The sequence below is a fragment of the Nerophis lumbriciformis genome, linkage group LG01 (genome assembly GCF_033978685.3).
Source record: "Nerophis lumbriciformis linkage group LG01, RoL_Nlum_v2.1, whole genome shotgun sequence".
NCBI lineage: Eukaryota > Metazoa > Chordata > Actinopteri > Syngnathiformes > Syngnathidae > Nerophis > Nerophis lumbriciformis.
Genome location: NC_084548.2, coordinates 19,742,361 through 19,758,207, shown reverse-complemented (window position 1 = coordinate 19,758,207; position 15,847 = coordinate 19,742,361). Strand labels below are relative to the sequence as shown.

The 15,847-nt window shown below is 37.4% G+C and overlaps 1 protein-coding gene across 4 annotated transcripts in view; it reads left to right on the top strand.

Annotated features, from left to right (window-relative positions):
* Positions 1-15,847, top strand: part of pik3cd (phosphatidylinositol-4,5-bisphosphate 3-kinase, catalytic subunit delta) — a 78,247-nt gene that overhangs the window by 59,651 nt on the left and 2,749 nt on the right. Inside the window, exons 17-23 of one of the 4 annotated variants that reach the window (XM_061976979.1) lie at positions 4,146-4,255; positions 4,337-4,415; positions 4,493-4,660; positions 6,989-7,112; positions 10,560-10,705; positions 10,778-10,910; positions 12,731-13,902. In XM_061976979.1, the coding sequence (XP_061832963.1) occupies positions 4,146-4,255; positions 4,337-4,415; positions 4,493-4,660; positions 6,989-7,112; positions 10,560-10,705; positions 10,778-10,910; positions 12,731-12,868 (898 nt within the window). In that variant the 3' untranslated portion in view covers positions 12,869-13,902. Of the gene's footprint in view, positions 1-4,145; positions 4,256-4,336; positions 4,416-4,492; positions 4,661-6,988; positions 7,113-10,559; positions 10,706-10,777; positions 10,911-12,730; positions 13,903-15,847 lie in introns of those variants that run through there. The other 3 variants (XM_061976971.1, XM_061976988.2, XR_009816955.1) reach the window with 3 other exon arrangements.

Genomic DNA, 15,847 nt, shown 5'->3' with positions numbered 1-15,847 from the left:
CCAATTGTCATTTCTACCCTTAGAATCTGGTCTCAATTTAGAAATACTTTCGGCCTGCAGGGCTTATCCAACCACAGCCCCATTCATAATAACCATCTCTTCCTCCCTCCCAACACAGATCTAGCGTTTTCTCTATGGAAGCAGTCAAGCCTTAGCAGGCTAAAGGACTTATATATTGGTGATGTCTTCGCTAGTTTCAGTGAACTGTGTGAAAAATTTGACCTACCAAAATCTCACCTATTTTGATACTTTCAGGTTCGTAATTTTGTTAAATTAAATAGTTTCTCTTTCCCTAATACTCCACCTAATTCGCTAATTGACTCAATTTTAGATATTCCCACAAATCAGAAAGGCCTAATCTCCAAAATCTACATCTTAATACCCCAGTTTGGTAAAACGTCTCTTGATAAAATCAGAGGGAGTTGGGAAGAAGAGCTTGGCAGATCTATAGATGATGGAGATTGGGATTCTGCCTTAACCCAAATTAATAACCGTACATCCTGTTCAAGGCTTAATTTAATACAATTTAAGGTTGTCCATCGTATTTATTTTACTAATTCCAAACTCTCCAAAATATACCCCAATATCTCGGACACTTGTAACAGATGTTACATGTCACCTGCAAATATGACGCACATGTTTTGGTCTTGTCCCCATTTGCTGGATTATTGGACAACTATTTTCAAACACCTTGCTAAGGCATTGGATTTAAATCTGACACCATGTGCAGAAATGGCTATTTTTGGGACGGTATCAGATCCCCAAATAAGGAGAAAATGTAAGGATAGTATCGCCTTTGCATCCTTATTAGCACGTAGGAGAATTTTGCTGGAGTGGTAGTCACCAGTCTGCCCCAAAGCCTCCTTATGGCTTAAAGACCTTATGATGTATTTAGATCTGGAGAAAATAAAGTTCAATCTTAGGGGGGCACCTGGGAAGTTTTATTCTGTTTGGGGCTGTGTGGTTGACTACATAGCTAAATTAAAGACGCTACAGGACACATGAAAAGTTCACCTTTCATAAACCAGCTTCCTTTTTGGTAGTTTTTTTTTTTGTTTTGTTTTTTTTATTTATATTTATTCTGGGTGTATATTTACTATCTGCCTATGTTGAGAAGAAAGTGATGTACTAATTATTTTCCATTTGTGACTGTACCTTTAACTTACTGTATGTAGGACCTGGGGGGTGGGGGTTATGTGTGTATGGGGTATGTGTCGGGTTGTTGTTCTTGGAAGTGGGTGGGAAAAAAGGGGGGAAATGTGACTACTGTTCTATTGTATATTGTAATACCTGTCAAATTTAATAAAAACATTTATTAAAAAAAAAAAGAATAGAAAATGATAATTATTTATGTGTAAATATTAGGGCCGTCAAAATTATCGTGTTAACTCATGTGATTAATCACAAAAAATTATCGCATTAATCATTAACACAGTCAGAAGCTCTTTCACCATACACAGTCAGTGATCAGATCAATGTATATGTAAGTACAAAAATGAGTGGGGAGATTCCAACTGGTGTGCTCGCAATAGTCTATAAAATCCGCTACACCTCCCTGATACCGAAGTACATGTCAAACTACTTCCTTAACGTAAATGACCGCCATAACCACAACACCAAGGGGAGCTCCACTAACCACGTTAAACCCAGATTCCCAACTAACAAAGGTCTTAACTGATTCTCTTTCTATGCCACATCAATGTGGAATGCGCTCCCAACAGGTATAAAAAAAAGTGCATCTCTATCCTCCTTCAAAACCGCAATAAAAGTTCACCTCCAAGCAGCTACAACCCTAAACTAACACCCTCCCCGGATTGTTAATAATCAAATGTAAACAATCAAATGTAGATACTTTTTCTTATGCCTTCTGATCTCTCTCTCTCTCTCTCTCTCTCTCTCTCTCTCTCTCTCTCTCTCTCTCTCTCTGTCTCTCTCTCTCTCTGCCCACTACTTGCTGTACATATCTTACCAAGTCAGACCTACACTGTTCCAATATCCATTTCTCTGTTCTCAATTGTTGATGACTGATGATAACAACCAAACCTAACCCCCCCCCACCCCCACCCCCCTCCACACCCCGGATTGTAAATAATGTAAATAATTCAATGTGATGATCTTGTGTGATGACTGTATTATGATGATAGTATATATCTGATAGTATATATCTGTATCATGAATCAATTTAAGTGGACCCCGACTCAAACAAGTTGAAAAACTTATTCGGGTGTTACCATTTGGTGGTCAATTGTACGGAATATGTACTTCACTGTGCAACCTACTAATAAAAGTCTCAATCAATCAATCAAAAACGCTGGCAAATTTCCCTCCTAAATACAGCCTGAAAGAACTTTACACACAACTTTTACCTAGTTTTGTGCAAATAAATGACATGCAATCAAGTAAAACATTTTAAAACGTTCCCCGATGACATTCTGACAATAAAATTGCATTTTTGTGCAAATATTTAAGTCTTTTCTTAAGCAAATTGTGTTCATTAACCACCTTTGATTAATCATGATTAATCCAAATTCCAAAATGTGATTAATCTTTTTTTTTTTTTTAAATAAAAATTTGCCTGCCCTGGTAAATACTGTATATAAAGTATTAATCTTTTACAGAAAGTTACTGAATTAATCCCCATGACCAAAAATTAAGTGAATTCCAAGCTGACATCTGCTGCGTGAAATTAGTTTGACAAAAAGGTAATAAATAGCGACCTTCTATTGACTGATGCATGGAATGTTGACAACTATCTCTGAACAATGTCTGTTTCCTGTCGAGTATTAATGGATTTTTGGTTAAAATAGTTTTTTCAATAGAATTAATCACAGAATAATTGATCCTACCCTTTACAGTTAAACAAGCCAGCTGGTTATTAATTTGTTCAATGTTTTCCCCAAAATCATCCAGCTCTATTTGTCTTTATAAGAAGTTTCCCCAAAAACAAGTCTTGAAAAACTTAGACTAGACTTAGACTTAGACTTCCTTTTTATTTTCATTCAAATTTGAACTTTACAGCACAGATAAGAACGAAATTTCGTTACATAAGCTCATGGTAGTGCAGGATAAAAAAGCAATAAGGTGCATATATAAACAAATAAATAAATATATATAAATAATATATAAATATATATATAAAATAAATAAATATATATAAATATATATAAATAAATAAATAGATTACTGTACAGATAAATATATTGCACTTTTTCACATGCGTCCACGTTTTATGGATGTATGTTATATTGTCTTTTTTATTCCAGCGAGTGAATCCATTTTGGGGGGAGTTGAGGGGATAATTTAATTATGATGCGTTCAAGAGTTTTACGGCTTGAGGGAAGAAGCTGTTACAGAACCTGGAGGTTCTGCTTCGGAGGCTGCGGAACCTCTTTCTAGAGTCCAGCAGTGAAAACAGTCCTTGGTAGGGGTGGGAGGAGTGTTTGCAGATTTTTTAAGCCCTGGTCAGGCAGCGGCTTTTTTCGATCTCCTGGAAAGAGGGCTCGTCTTATATTCAAGTTAATACGGTTGACGTCTGCGTGTCCGGTCCGAGCTGCTCCAACACTGCGACCATCATCAAATGGTGAAATTGTATTTTATTATGAAATTGATGGTGAGAAATAAGCAGCGTAGTGGTTTCACTATTGAGACTTCTTCCTCCCAATAAGCCTGTCTCTCCCTCACGTGTGCAAGACAACCACAAGGATAAAAATAAATTTTTTTGTCATATCCATCCAACCATTAATTTTCTACCGCTTTTCCCTTTCGGGGTCGCGGGGGGTGCTGGAGCCTATCTCAGTATCACATGGGCGGAAGGCGGGGTACACCCTGGACAATTCGCCACCTCATCGCAGGGCCAACACCGATAGACAGACACAATTGTATGAAATTGTTGTAGTTAATCATTTTATTGCAGTTGTTATATGTGTTTTGTGTACAATTTAAGTGACTTAAATGTGAATTTATCTATAATCTATATTTACTGGTACATTGAAACTCGACTTACATCACAGTTGTAAGAACGGAAGTGTTTTTTTATTGCTTTCATGAATGTAATTACATTACCTTTGAAGCCTAAAATGATCAATAGATATGAATTATGTTTAGAAAAGATGTGAACTCATCATAATAAGTGTTTGCTGTTCCAGTTCAGAAAAGTGCAGATTCATGGATTCGAAGATGAAGCCGCTCTGGCTGATGTATAAAAGTCCGTGGGTTCAAGGAGACATGGTGGGCATCATCTTCAAGAATGGAGATGGTGAGTTGCAAAAAAAAAAGCATAGATCACGTGATAATTGAGAAGCAAGAACAAATACGTACTGTAGATTACTCCATGCAGATCTTCGACAAGACATGCTGACCCTGCAGATGATCCAGCTTATGGAGAACTTATGGAAGAAGGAAGGTTTAGATCTAAGGTAGGTCTTTGTTATTATTATTCATACTCATGCACAGCAAAAAAAAAATGGTAATTGGCTGATTTTTGTGTGGACAGAATGATCCCATATGGCTGCTTGTCCACGGGGGACAAGATGGGCTTCATTGAGGTGGTGAAGAACTCGGACACCATCGCCAACATCCAGCGAAACAACAGCAACAGTGCCGCCACTGCTGCCTTTAACAAAGATGCCTTGCTCAACTGGCTCAAATCCAAGAATCCAGAGTGAGTGCCAAAATACACAACTTTTTTTTTTTTTTTATATATTATCACTGTATATTTCCCGTACGCAAGCAAGACCAAAACGTTGATGTTTCATTGATAATATACTACATTACACATGCGCTCAAAAATTTGTCAAAATGTTTTAGTACAACTACAAAGCCGCACCGCTTGATGGATTGTGGGAGCATTACGGCTACCATAGTCAGACGTACTGTGCTTCAACATACGGGTATTATTATGGTGTGTGTGTGTATAAGGCAGTATTTTTCAACCTTTTTGAGCCAAGGCACATTTTTTGCGTTGAAAAAATCCGGAGGTACACCACCAGTAGAAATCATTAAAACACGAAACTCAGTTGACAGTAAAAAGTCGTTGTCGCAATTGTTGGATATGACTTTAAACCAGACCTGGGCAAATTAAGGCCCGGGGGCCACATACGGCCCGTTAAGATTTTCAATCTGGCCCGCCGGAAGTTCCAAAATAATTTTTTTAGATCTTCAAGATGGAAATTGTAGCTGCCATTATGATGTGCAGTGATGTTTTCTAATTACCGTAAGTCTTGAACTATACAAAGTATTTCAATGGTTGTAATCTGCCCTTTTGCATGATATACTAATTACAACGGTAATCTAATTAGTTACTACGGTAATCTAATTAGTTACTATGGTCATCTAATTAGTTATTATGGTAATCTAAGTCACAGAAGCTCAGACGAGGCACCAAGCAGTGTGGGTTGGGAACCTTTCCACAGAGTGTTTCCAGAGCGGTCAACCTGAAATGCGGGTGTCAGGGACAGACGTGGAAGGAGATTTTTATAACAAAGTTCTAAAGCTTAGTGATATATCAGATGTATCAGATAGTAAGTGGGGTTTTTTTACCCTTCACGTTCATATTTCGCTGTTTGTTGCATTTTTGTTGCGTTTCGCTCGATTGTAAAATATGTGGATGGAGACAGGGTGTGACGTTCATATGTTGTAAATACTCAGTGTTTTATTGTTCATAGTAAAAATATTGTAAATCCCACATTCTTTATTTTCATGTACATTCTGGGTGTCTCATTCAGTTAAAAAACTTACATTTCCATTCTGTTTTTTAAGACAGTCTCTCATAACTTTTTTAGCATTCAATCAGACATTATTGTGAGTTATTGTATTAGTGTTCCTAAAAATCAGATATACCGGCCCCCAGACACATTTTTTTCTCAAAATTTGGCCCCCGAGCTAAAATAATTGCCCAGGCCTGCTTTCAACCATAACCAAGCATGCATCAATATAGCTCTTGTCTCAAAGTAGGTGTACTGTGACGACCTGTCACATCACGCCGTGACTTATTTTGAGTTTTTTGCTGTTTTCCTGTGTGTAGTGTTTTAGTTCTTGTCTTGCGCTCCTATTTTGGTGGCTTTTTCTCTTTTTTTGGTATTTTCCTGTAGCAGTTTCATGTCTTCCTTTGAGCGATATTTCCCGCATCTACTTTGTTTTAGCAATCAAGAATATTTCAGTTGTTTTTATCCTTCTTTGTGGGGACATTGTTGATTGTCATCTCATGTACGGATGTACATTGTGGACGCCGTCTTTGCTCCACAGTAAGTCTTTGCTGTCATCCAGTATTCTGTTTTTGTTTACTTTGCAGCCAGTTCAGTTTTAGTTTCGTTCTGCATGGCCTTCCCTAAGTTTCAATGCCTTTTTTTAGGGGTACTCACCTTTTGTTTATTTTTGGTTTAAGCATTAGACACCTTTTTACCTGCACACTGCCTCCCGCTGTTTCTGACATCTACAAAGCAATTATCTACCGGCTGCCACCTACTGATATGGAAGAGTATTACACTGTTAATCTACAGAGCTCTAGACAGCACCGACACTCAACAACAACACATTATTTGCAGACTATAATTACTGGTTTGCAAAAAATATTTTTAACCCAAATAGGTGAAATTAGATAATCACACCAGACTGTATTTCATGGCACACTAGTGTGCCGCGGAACAGTGGTTGAAAAACACTGGTATAAGGACCCCAAAATGGCACCTATTAGGAGACGTTTTGTTTCCCCTTATTATGCAAAACCGACTTTTCTTCGCTATTAGACATCTGACTTGCGCGTTTGAGCGCCACTTAGAGACAAATTAAGTTAACGAATATGACGCTGATTGGCCAAAATGTGCAAAAAAGTTGCAAACATTGGACAAAGTTGCGCGTAGGGGATTGGTTGAGTTTGCATGAATTGGTGCAATCATGACATCGCACATTTTCTGGAGGGACTGAATAACGGGAAAGTGACTACAAATGTGTTACCAAATAAAGATTTGAAGAGAATTGTACTCTTCACCAGAGACAAGCTTGAGGAAGCCATCGAGGAGTTCACGCTGTCCTGTGCTGGCTACTGTGTAGCTACTTACGTCTTGGGCATTGGGGACCGTCACAATGACAACATAATGATCAGGGAAACTGGACAGGTGAGAGTTACATTACATTCTATTGCACTTTCTGACAAAACTTATAATGGAAATCCACCACTAGAGGGCGCTTGTTGATCATTAGGAGGGCTCCGGCAGCATGTTTACAAGCCCATGTTTACAAAGGCAAACCTCAAACAAAGCTGATTTAGACACTTTGTAGATAGTGTGTCATTCAGATGCATGCATTATTCAATGACAAATAACCTTAAAAAAAATATATATTTCACTTTGTAATGAAATTTTTTTGATCCACACCAAAAAAAAATTAAATATTACGAAACCACATCGTGTTTTTTCCTTCTTTTTTTCCATATTATATATAATTTGCGGGCTGCAGCTAGTTTTTTTTATTGGTTTGCGGTAAATCCAAAAATACAATCAAACAAGAAATCTAAAAATTAAATAGAAAAAAATATTAAATTAAAATGTTTCATATGTATTGTTATTTATAAGACAGTTTTGTCTTTGAATATATATAACGTCTTATCAGTGTGATAACAGTTTGGACACTGGTGTAAGCTAACTCTTACACTGTTGCGCACAAACACAGTCCGCTACCATGAATTGTTTTACGTGGACCCCGACTTAAACAAGTTGAAAACGTTATTCGGGTGTTACCATTTAGTGGTCAATTGTACGGAATATGTACTGTACTGTGCAATCTACTAATACAAGTTTCAATCAATCAATCAGTAGTGCATTGCCTGTGCTTTTGTCTTTCGGACAAAAGCACCACATTCACGCTGTTATTTAACCCCAAGGTTTGGGGTCGAATTGACTTGAGATTTCTCACACAGCTCATTGCACTCTACAAAACACCCACTAACTGGAGGCTGTATGGTCAAATCCCTACAAGATGTGGAACGAGCTTTTAGAGGAGTGACAAGCACAAGACTGTAAGATTTGAGCAAGATTGATGGAAAAACAGGGCTGCTATTAAATCAAGAGTGTAATGTCTTTGCAGGGGTACAAGTAAAACTTATCAACAAATTTTCCACGAGTCTTTGGGCGTTTGTCGAGTTAGTGTCATGATCTGCAAGATTTTTATTTTTTTTTCTGTTGTTTTCTTGTGTTTAGTGTTTTCCTGGCTCACGCTCCTATCTTGTTCCACTTTCTGTTTTGGTTATCTCTTGCCGTGACTCCACTTGCTCTTGATTAGTGATCAGAGGACTCACCTGCCTCTGATCAATAATCAGGAGGGTTTATATGTCAATGTCACCTTCCTTGTGACACGAGTTTGTTTGTCTGTTATGACTAATGTTCATGGTGTGCCTTTTGATTTTTGCCTGCCTAGCCCTAATCAAAAGGCCTTATCTGCACTGTGCCTACCATCTCTGCATCATGGAGTCACGCCAACAGCAACTATGATAGTTTAAGCATAAACTGTATTACATATATGAGTACAAACTATAGTAGGCACCACAAATGTCATTTACAGCCCCAGTGTTCGCCACAGCACCGCAAATTATTTGTGGTGGTGCATGATTTGCATAATTAGTCATGTAATTGTATTGACCGCTGAAAGAGAGAAATACCCACTGCTTGTTTAGTTTAAAAAAAGATACCTGCTTTCGTGTCAGCACCAAATAATGCAAGAAAAAGTTACTAGATTTGTTGCTAGTAACTGTAAAAAAAAAGAGTATTTTGAGGTGTCTAAATACGCATTATATCCAATCCAATCCCCTTTATTTATATAGCACTATTAACAACAAAACTGTCTCCAGAGTGCTGCACATAAAACAGAAACAATAAAAAGTAATCAAATTACAAGCATTTAAAATTAAACAAGTAAACAAAAACAAAAAAATAGAATACAATAATAAAATACATCAATAAAATAGAATAAAACAATAAAAACTATTCGATTTAATAGACTAAAACAATAAAAGACACAGCGGACCACAAGACTCACGCCGAGGGATGTCCGATAATGGCTTTTTGCCGATATCCAATATTGTCCAACTCTTTAATTACCGTTACCGATATCAACCGATACCGATATCAACCGATATATACAGTCGTAGAATTAACACATTATTATGCCTAATTTGGACAACCAGGTATGGTGAAGATAAGGTACTTTTAATAAAAATTTATAAAATAAAATAAGATAAATAAATTAAAAACATTTTTTTGAATAAAAAAGAAAGTAAAACAATGTAAAAAACAGTTACATTGAAACTAGTAATTAATGAAAATGAGTAAAATTAACTGTTAAAGGTTAGTACTATTAGTGGACCAGCAGCAACCACAATCATGTGTGCTTACGGACTGTATCCCTGCAGACTGTATTGATATATATTGATATATAATGTAGGAACCAGAATATTAATAACAGAAAGAAACAACCCTTTTGTGTGAATGAGTGTAAATGGGGGAGGGAGGTTTTTGGGTTGGTGCACTAATTGTAAGTGTATCTTGTGTTTTTTATGTTGATTTAATAAAAAATGTAAAAAAATAAATACAATTTTAAAAAACGATACCGATAATTAAAAAAACGATACCAATAATTTCCGATATTACATTTTAACGCATTTATCGGCCGATAATATCGGCCGGCCGATATTATCGGACATCTCTACTCACGCCGATTTAAAAGCCAGAGAATAAAAGTTGGTTTTAAGACGAGACTTAAAACATTCAATAGTGGGGGCCATTCTGACATGAGGGGGCAAAACATTCCAAAGTTTAGGGCCAACAACAGAGAAGGCCGTGTCTCCCCTAATTTTAAGCCTCGTTTTAGGCCCACAAGTTAGAACTGTCCCTCGGACCTCAACGCGCAAGCCGGAGCATAAATTTGGATGAGGTCCGTGATGTACTTTGGGGCCTGTCCGTTCAAAGCTTTAAAAACAAACAGGACAATTTTCAAATCTATTCTAAAACGAACAGGAAGCCAATGCAGCGACAATGTCGCTAAGTTGGCATCATTGGTCCTTGCTGCTATATCTTCTTATTCTCTGGCTGACCAGGTGTGCATGAGGTGTGCTAAGAAGCAGAGTTATTATGCATGCCACCACCAGCTGTTTGGAGTTGTAACAATTAGTTATATTTACAGGTAGTCACATTATTTATTTATTTATCTGTACAGCAATCTATTTATTTATATCTGCACCTTATTGCTTTTTTATCCTGCACTACCACGAGCTAATGCAACGAAATGTTGTTCTTATTTGTACTGTAAAGTTAAAATTTGAATGACAATGAAAAGGAAGTCTAAGTCTATTATAATATGTTTATGAATGAGGGCAAACAGCTTGTCCCAAATCTATTAATGGTAGCCTGCTACAAATAAATACATTATATTGGGGGGGGGGGGGTGTATACCCCACTAAATTCTGTTTCATGATTAGTCAGTATATTGTGTTTTTGTTGAGAGAATCTCAAGATCCTGCATGTGACTGATTGTGATCCAGCACCTAACCTTATTATCCTCCTGCTCTTCAGCTCTTTCACATCGACTTCGGACATTTTCTGGGCAACTTCAAGCGCAAACTGGGCATCAACAGGGAACGCGTGCCTTTCATTTTGACGTATGACTTTGTCCATGTGATCCAACAAGGTCGAACGAACAACAGTGAGAAGTTTGAGAGGTATATTGTTTTATTACAGGAGTCTCTCATTTATTCCCTGGGGTTTTGTAACAAAGACTTGGTGTCTTTCAGGTTCAGGGAATACTGCGAGCGAGCCTATAAGATCCTGTGTCGGAATGGGACGCTGTTTGTCAACCTCTTTGCCATGATGAAGGCAGCCGGACTGCCTGAGCTCACTTCCTTCAAGGATATTCAGTACTTAAAGGTATACTTTCCAACATTTATCCAGTTCAGACTCACAGGGAAGCTGGAATGTCCAAACAATCTTGCCGATATCTGATACACACTTAATTTCCGATAACGATATCAACCAATATCCATATGCGCAGCAGCTCTTCCCTCAAACTAATGTCAGGTGACATGTAGTGTCATGAATGAACACAATATCCTTCTCTAATTGTGGCGCCACTGGATGCTTTTCACAAATAGAAACACTGTTTGTGCAAAATAAGACCCAAATTTAATTACGGATTAGTACAGAATGCGGTACTGTACCGAATTGATTCACGTAATGTCAAACGATACCATATTTCAATACTTTTGTTGCTCATGACGTCACATCCGGCTCAAACACTTGGCTGGTAACATGCGCTCAAGCAGCACTCAACCTAACATCCTCTAGATCATTTTACAATTGTACTTTGAAAAGTAACTATTTAGTTACTTATATATATTTATTTATTTTTTATTTTTTTTAAGGCCCCCTTTAATGCCCTTTTAGCCTTCATTTCAATACTGTTATTGCACTGGAGAATAATACAATGTGTTGATCAACTTGACATGCATTTGCATCACTGAACTCTGCTAAGCAATGTGGTCTACATACAACACACAAAGACAAAGATATGTTTCAAAGACCCAATTTGTTTCAGGCCAGAACAAATTAACAAAACTATTTTAAATAGCTGCAACATAACATACATAAGTAACAAACAGCATAATAACAACACAGCTGTAAACCAAGGAAGGCACTCACTACATACACAAAGTCTAACCAGGCGTTTTTCTCTCTCAAGGAATTCTGAAATAAAATCATGTCTGAAACCCAGAACACTACACATTTCCCCAGTTTTAGTTTAGAGATAAGGAAAGATTGGCCTGGCCCACTAGCATCCCTCTTTATGTTTGTGAACTTTATAGTCTATACATTTAGAGTGATGTGATAATCAAACATTCTAGAAGTCTAGAATGAAAGAGCAACAGTATATAAGAGAATTGACAGAGTGTGTGTACCTTCAGTGTGCAGTGCCTCGTTAAAATCCAGCAGCTGTTGCTTAGGAGGGAAAGTGTGTATCTCTTTACTAGCTTCGTCGAAGCATGTTGCTTTTGTAGCTGTTTAAGCAGATTTGAATTGCTAGGATAGGATCTTTGATCCAAGACACAACTTACATTTAACTAAAATGTTCTTTTCTTTGTGGTCGACAAAAGAAAAGTAGTGAGAATATCTCCATGTTAAGAAACTCGGCTTCGGGCTTCGCTATGTCTTGTTAGTAAACACAGACACGCCCCATCCCACGCACACACATACACACAGAGACTTGTCGCCTCTTCCGCAGCGCTCCAATAAAACACACTCAGATCTTCTCAGTTTCTAGCCGATACTACATAAAAAATAACGTAAAATAACGCAGTAACGCATCATGTAGTAACGGTAACTGAGTTACTGAATATAAAAAATAACGCGTTAGATTACTATTTACCGCCGGAAGTAACGGCGTTACAGTAACGCGTTACAAAGTACATTAGTCTTTTGAATAAATTCACAAATCAGAATCCAATAATAGAAGGCAATTTGGAAAGATGCACAATTTATGTGGCACAAACATCTATATAAAACAAAGTATTCTCAGGGCATTCAATCGATTGGACTGTTTGGTTAGTCTTAGAAGACGTTTCGCCTCTCATCCAAGTAAGCTTCATCAGTTCATGGTTCTAGACCGAGATTGGTCATAAAAAAACGCTACTGATATATGATACTAGATCGCAATTTTATTGTTGCTGGGGTTTTTTTGTTTTTTTTATTAGGACTCTTTAGCTTTGGGCAAATCAGATGAAGAGGCACTGAAGAATTTCAAAGTCAAGTTCAATGAAGCACTGCGGGAAAGCTGGAAGACCAAGGTCAACTGGATGATGCACTCTCTGGCCAAAGATAACAGACCGTGAAGGACAGCTCAAGTTTCAATCTAATGGAGGGAAAACGAAACCCGGTGGCATTCACCAATTGTTTACATGTGATTGCTCCTGTTTGAAGGATGTTACGTCTCAATTGAAGGCAACCAAAGACAGTGGAATCATCATGGAGCCAATTTGTAACACACCAGTGGTACTTCTACTTGAAAACTATGGATTTATCACAAATAAACATCATGAACTACAATAATATTGATGAAATGTACATGCTGTCAGTCACGGACTACAATAATGAGTCAGATTTATATTTTACCGTTTTTTATTTATTGATAAATACTTGTGCAAACATTTTTGTTGGTTTTACAGCTGTATTAGTTCATATATAACAATATACTGCTTTTACAGTGCCTGTCTGGTAAGATATGGAAAATGCTATTTAATTGGTTGAAAACTAGAAACATATTTTAGAAGTATTTTATTCTCAGGTGCTGAAAAAAGATGAAACATGATACTCGTGCCGGTGTGCAGTCCAAACAAACAAGCTGTGTGCAGAACATGATTGTGCATTTCTTGCTTTATTATAATGTAGTGTTACTTGCCTTGTATTTTTATGACCAATGTGCCATTATTACAGAGATTACATTTCTGTATCTAATTGTGCAAAATTCTGTTATTTAATTTGATCATATGTGCGTAAATTGCTTTACAAGCTTTTTATCTTACCGTCCATTATTATTTGTATGTGTCTTTTTATTCTAAGGGCTACACGGGCTTATTGGTTAGTATGTCGGCCTGACAGTCAAGATGTTGAGGGTTCCAATGTCCGTTGGGGCATGTCTTGGAGTTTCTCCCCGTGTGTGTGTGGGTTATTCCCTGGTACTTCTTCGCACATCCTAAAAACATGCATGTTAGGTTAATTGGAGTAAACATGAGTGTGAATGATTTTTTTTGATTACAGGTGAAACTCCAAAAACTAGAATATCGTGCAAAATTTCATTCGTTTCAGCAATTCAACTTCAAATGTGAAAATAATATGTGATATAAAGTAATATCATGCAAAGTGAAATATGTCAAGCCTTTATTCCTATAATTTTTCAATTTTAAGTTTTCATAAGATGAAAGCCATAATTGTCGAAATTATATCAAAAGAAGGCTTGAAATATCTTGAGTTGCATGTTATGAGCTCATGTCATGTATTTGTTTTACCTTGTAATTTTAATCGTTAGAATAAACAAACCTTTGCACGATAATTAAATTTTTTGACTTTCATCTGTACTGCAAGTATTGCCCCGGATATAAGAAAACCTCTAACATAATATAACGTCCCTTTTTTCAGGATGCATTTTTGGATTTCATTAATCATGTTATATTAATTGGTTGTCCAACCCTCATGATCATAGTTATCTTAAAATTAACTTCAAAGGTGCTCTTATCCTGTCAGTAAGATAGGAGTTAAACCAAGAAAAGGCTAAGTCTGACATACCAATATGTGTTTTGATACGTTTTAATAAAATATTATGATCGACGGTATCGAAAGCAGCGCTAAGATCAAGTAGCAGCAACATGGATGACGCATCAGAATCCATCGTTAGCATTAGATCATTAGTCATTTTTGCGAGGACTCTCTTCGTAGAGTGATTTGCCCTGAAATCGGACTGAAAGGGTTCACAGAGATTGTTAGACGCTAGGTGTTCATTTAGCTGTTGTGCAACAATTTTTTCGAGGAGGATTTTCAAAATAAAGGGAAGTTTACCATGAGGTCTGGATCGAGGTTAGGTCTTTTGAGCAGAGGATGAATAACCGCTTTTTTTAATGCTAGGGGAACAGTGCCAGAGGAAAGTGATAAGTTTATCATATTTAGCACTGATGGACCTAATATTACATACAGCTCCTTGATAGGTTTCCCAGGAAGTGAGTCAAGTAAACATGTTGTTAATTTTGTTCCATTTACACGTCGCAGGAGTTCCTCTAATGTTATTTCATCAAAAAGAGAAAGACTAATTTGGAGGGCAATATTCGTTGTACATACAGTCGTATCTGTGTTAATAGAACCCAGTTGTAGCTGGGACGCGTTGTCTTTAACCTCCTTTCTAATGAGTTAAATTTTCTTATTAAAGAATTTCATAAAGTCATCTGCCGAGTGGGTGGAGCCACTGGGGGGAGTCCCTTGTTGGGTTAGCGATGCTACTGTACTGTTTTACCATATTTAACAAATATATTTAATATTTTTGGCCACTCTAACCTTGCACAGAGTTTGAACAGTAACAATGTCTTTGAATATAGGAACATAAAACACTGTACTTTAATCAAGTGATTCTTTGGCAAACCACTAGATGGAGCGCGCATACGTTAACATGACTCCCGCCAGACCCTTGTAGTTCGCTGAGCTCCACACAAGGATCTGGGACTTCTCAATGGGAGATGTATTTCAGAAGGCGGGGCCTTGTAAAAAAAATCATTGTATGTGGTTGGATAAACCACTTGTCCATTATCTTGAATGACGTGCTACTTCAACCACTCACATCGAAATCAACCTGTGACGCTGATAAGAGCTACGCTGGGAAGTCCAAAACAGAACAGTCAACATATTGGATAACGACAAAGTGAAAAGTTAGAGAAATGTTACTGAAACAACGCAGCAATGTCAGTAGACGATCGATGTCGCAAAACAGTTGCAATAGCAGAATCAATGTCAGCACACAACTCCTTGCTGTATGCCTTCTTTGTTGTTCGAATCAAACAGTCGCTTCAGCGCTACGTCACATCTATGAAATCCCGCCCGGCGATCCTGATTGGTTCATTATTTTTTGCTATCTTGAAGGAGTTTTGCAATGCCCTCGAGCCCAGATCCTTGTGTGGAGCTCAGCGAACTACAAGGATCTGGCAAGAGTCAGATTACGCATACGTACTACAGCTTGAGAATCACAGCTCTAGGGGATTGAGCAAAAAATAATAAAAATTGTCATTTAGGGCTTTGAACCGATGTAAAACTGCTGTGTTTGTAAGCTTACC